The following is a 3,274-nucleotide window of genomic DNA, read 5'->3' on the forward strand; positions in this document are numbered from 1 at the left end:
CCTCCTCCTCCTCCCCCCCCGCATCCTCCCCCTCCTCCTTTTCCTCCTTGTCCTCGTCGTCGTCCTCCTCGTCCTCCTCGTCCTCCTCCTTCTCCTCCTCCTCCTGCTCCTCCTCCGACGCCTCTCCGGACTCCTCCACCTCCACATCCACCTCTTCCTCCTCCTCGTCCTCCTCCTCGTCCTCCTCTTCGTCGTCGTCGTCCTCCTCCTTCTCGTCCTCCTCGTCCTCCTCATTCTCCTCGTCCTCTTCGTCCTCGTCATCCTCCTCCTCTTCCTCCTCCTCGTCCTCATCCTCGTCGTTGTCGTCCTTGTCCTCGTCCTCCTCCTCCACCTCCTCCTCTGCCTCATCGTCTTCATCTTCCTCGTCCTCCGCCTCATCATCCTCCTCGTCCTCGTCGTCTTCCTCCTCCTCCTCCTCCTGATTCTCGTCGTCCTCCTCGTCCTCGTCATCCTCCTTGTCCTTGTCGTTGTCATCTTCATCCTCCTCATCCTCCTCGTCCTCCTCCACCTCCACCTCCTCGTCCTCCTCCTTCTCATCCTCTTTGTCCTCTTCGTCCTCCTCATCCTCCTCGTCCTCGTTGTCGTCGTCGTCCTCCTCCTTCTCCTCCTCCTCCTCCTCCCCCTCCTCCTCCTCCTCGTCCTCCTCGTCTTCCTCAACCTCCTCGTCCTCCTCGTCCTCCTCGTCCTCCTCCTCCTCCACCTCCTCCTCCGCCTCATATTCTTCATCTTCCTTGCCTTCCGCCTCGTCCTCCTCCTCGTCCTCATCGTCCTCCTCACCCTCCTCGTCCTCATCCCCGTCCTCCTCTTACCACCACCTCCTCCTCCTGCTTCTACTCATCCCCTTCGTCCTCCTCCTCCTCCTCCTCCTCCTCCTCCTCGTCCTCCTCGTCCTCCTCGTCCTCCTCATCGTCCTCCTCGTCCTCCTCCTCGTCCTCCTCCTCCTCGTCCTCCTTCTCGTCCTCTTCGTCGTCTTCATCCTCGTCCTCCTCATCCTTGTTGTCGTCGTTGTCATCCTCGTCCTCATCCTCGTCCTCCTCCAACTCCTTCTACTCCTCATCTTCTTCATCCTCCTCGTCCTCCTCCTCGTCCTCCTCCTCGCCCTCCTCGTCCTCATCCTCCACCTCCACCTCCTCGTTTTCCTCGTCCTCCTCATTCTCCTCGTCGTCCTCCTCGTCCTCCTCATTCTCCTCGTCATCGTCGTCGTATTCCTCCTTCTCCTCCTCCTCCTCATTCTCTTCGTCCTCTTCGTCCTCTTCGTCTTCCTCGTCCTCCTCGTCCTCCTCGTCCACCTCGTCCCCCCTCTCCTCCTTGTCCTCGTCCTCGTCCCCATCGTCGTCGTCGTCGTTGACCTTGTCATTGTCATCCTCGTCCTCTTCGTTTTCCTCCTCCTCCTCCTCCTCCTCCGGTACCCTGGGGTGGCCCATAGCACCCCGGCTCACCAGCACCTCACTCGCGTTAAGCACCGTGATGTTTGGCAGAGAAACACTGGGGAGAAATCGTGACATTTATTTTGCGACGGGGCCGTGGCCCTGGTTCTCCGTTCTGGAGTCAGCAGCCCGGGGTGCTCCCAGGGGCTCCTCCCCGTCCTCCTCCTCGTCCTCCTCATCCTCGCCCTCCTCGTCCTCATCCTCGTCCTCCTCATACCTCCAACTCCTCCTCCTACTCATCCTCTTCATCCTCCTCGTCCTCCTCCACGTCCTCCTCGTCCTCCTCCTCCTCCTCTTCCTCCTCCTCCTCCTCGTCCTCGTCCTCCTCCTCCTCGTTTCCAGCATGATTCCAGTCGGTCCCAGTTGCTCTTTCGTCCTCTTCCTCCTCCTCCTCCTCGTCCTTCTCCTTTTCTTCCTCCCCCTCTTCCTCGTCCTCCTCCTCGTCTAAAGAGAAAAATCACCCCAGGTACCTGATTGGGAGCTGTCTTGGGATCCCAGCTGGGATATAAGGTGTCTAAACCAGAGATGGAAAGACTCTGGGAGATTCCAGGAGGAGTCTCCAGTGGACCTCGGAACAGAGAGCTGTTTGCAATCACAGGGGTATAAAAGGCAGGATGGGCATTCTGTGGGCGAGCCTCTGGCACCCAGCCACGCTCCCAGCGCTGCCCCTTTTGCTTTGCCATTTTTGTTGAGTTCTCAGTACATTTTAAGAACTCATTTCCATATCGGATCTGGGTCGTTTAGAACAGTTCCAGGGGCCCCGCAGTGTCACAGTGCTCCCTGCGCACCCTGAGGCCCCACATCAGCCAGCCCAGGCCATTGCCACGCTCCCAGTCACTCCCAGCATGATCCCAGTGACTCCCAGTCTCTCTCAGCATATCCCGGTTTCCCCCAGCATGCTCCTGGTCACTGCCCCTTCTTCCCAGTTGCTTCCAGCATGATTCCAGAGTGCCCACAGCCACTCCCAGTCACCCTCAGTGATGTCCCAGTTGCTCCCGCTATATCCCAGTTGCCCACAACGTAGTCCAAATTGCCCCCAGCATGCTCCTTGTCACTCCCAGTATGATCCAAATCACCCTCAGTGCAATCCCAGTTACCTCCAGCATGGTTCCAGTTGCTCCCAGTTGCCCCTAGTATAGTCCCAGTCACTGCAAGCATGACCTCAGTGGCCCCCAGCACAGACACAGTCACTCCCCGTTGCTCCCAGTTTCCCCCATCATGCTCATTCCCAGTCACCCCAGTTGCCCCAGCATGGTTCCAGTTGCCCCCAGCATGATCTCATTCATTCCCAGTATATCCCAGCTGCCTCCAGCATGCACCCGTCATTCCCAGTTGCTCCCAGTAGCTCCCAGTAGCCCACAGTGCAGTCCCAGTTGCTCCCAGTATTTCCATGTCCGTGCTCCCAGCGCTGCTCCCAGCCCTGATCCGTGGGGATGGGAATGTCCCGCTCCCTTCCCGGGGCAGGCTCACACCTGAGCCAGGTGTGCAGGGCAGGACCTTGCCCTGAGCCCAAGCCCTGTCCCCCCTGCAGGATCTGCTTCCCATCGGCCTCTTCCTCCTGCGGCCCCAAGCCCAGCTCGGTGCTGAACGAAGGGCGCTGGGCCGGGGTCATCCCCCGGCGGGGGCTGCGCACCCCCTCTGCCCCCTCCCCAAATGCCCTCCCGGGGCAGCAGGGGCTGGCTCAGGAGCCCTGGGGCTCCTGGGGCTCCGTGCTTTCCTTCCTAAGGAAAAGAACCGTCCTTCTCCTCCAGGCGCCCATGGCCAAAACTGAGATTCTACCTCCCAAATTCTGTCTATCCAAGGATTGCTCCCAGACAAAAGCTGCCATGAGAGACAGGTCTGGCTGC

General features: G+C 59.8%; 1 protein-coding gene across 1 annotated transcript; it reads left to right on the forward strand.

Annotated features, from left to right (window-relative positions):
* Positions 1-185: 185 nt before the first annotated feature.
* LOC108447510 (uncharacterized protein DDB_G0271670-like) lies at positions 186-1,774 on the forward strand (the record flags this gene model as incomplete). The annotated part of the gene is given in 4 exon segments (XM_017737692.1): positions 186-696; positions 842-998; positions 1,031-1,454; positions 1,703-1,774. Coding segments are annotated over 4 exon segments (1,164 nt in total), but the record flags the coding sequence as incomplete, so codon positions are not given.
* Between the last annotated feature and the right edge of the window lie 1,500 nt (positions 1,775-3,274).

This window comes from Corvus brachyrhynchos, unplaced genomic scaffold (assembly GCF_000691975.1).
Source record: "Corvus brachyrhynchos isolate BGI_N302 unplaced genomic scaffold, ASM69197v1 scaffold576, whole genome shotgun sequence".
NCBI lineage: Eukaryota > Metazoa > Chordata > Aves > Passeriformes > Corvidae > Corvus > Corvus brachyrhynchos.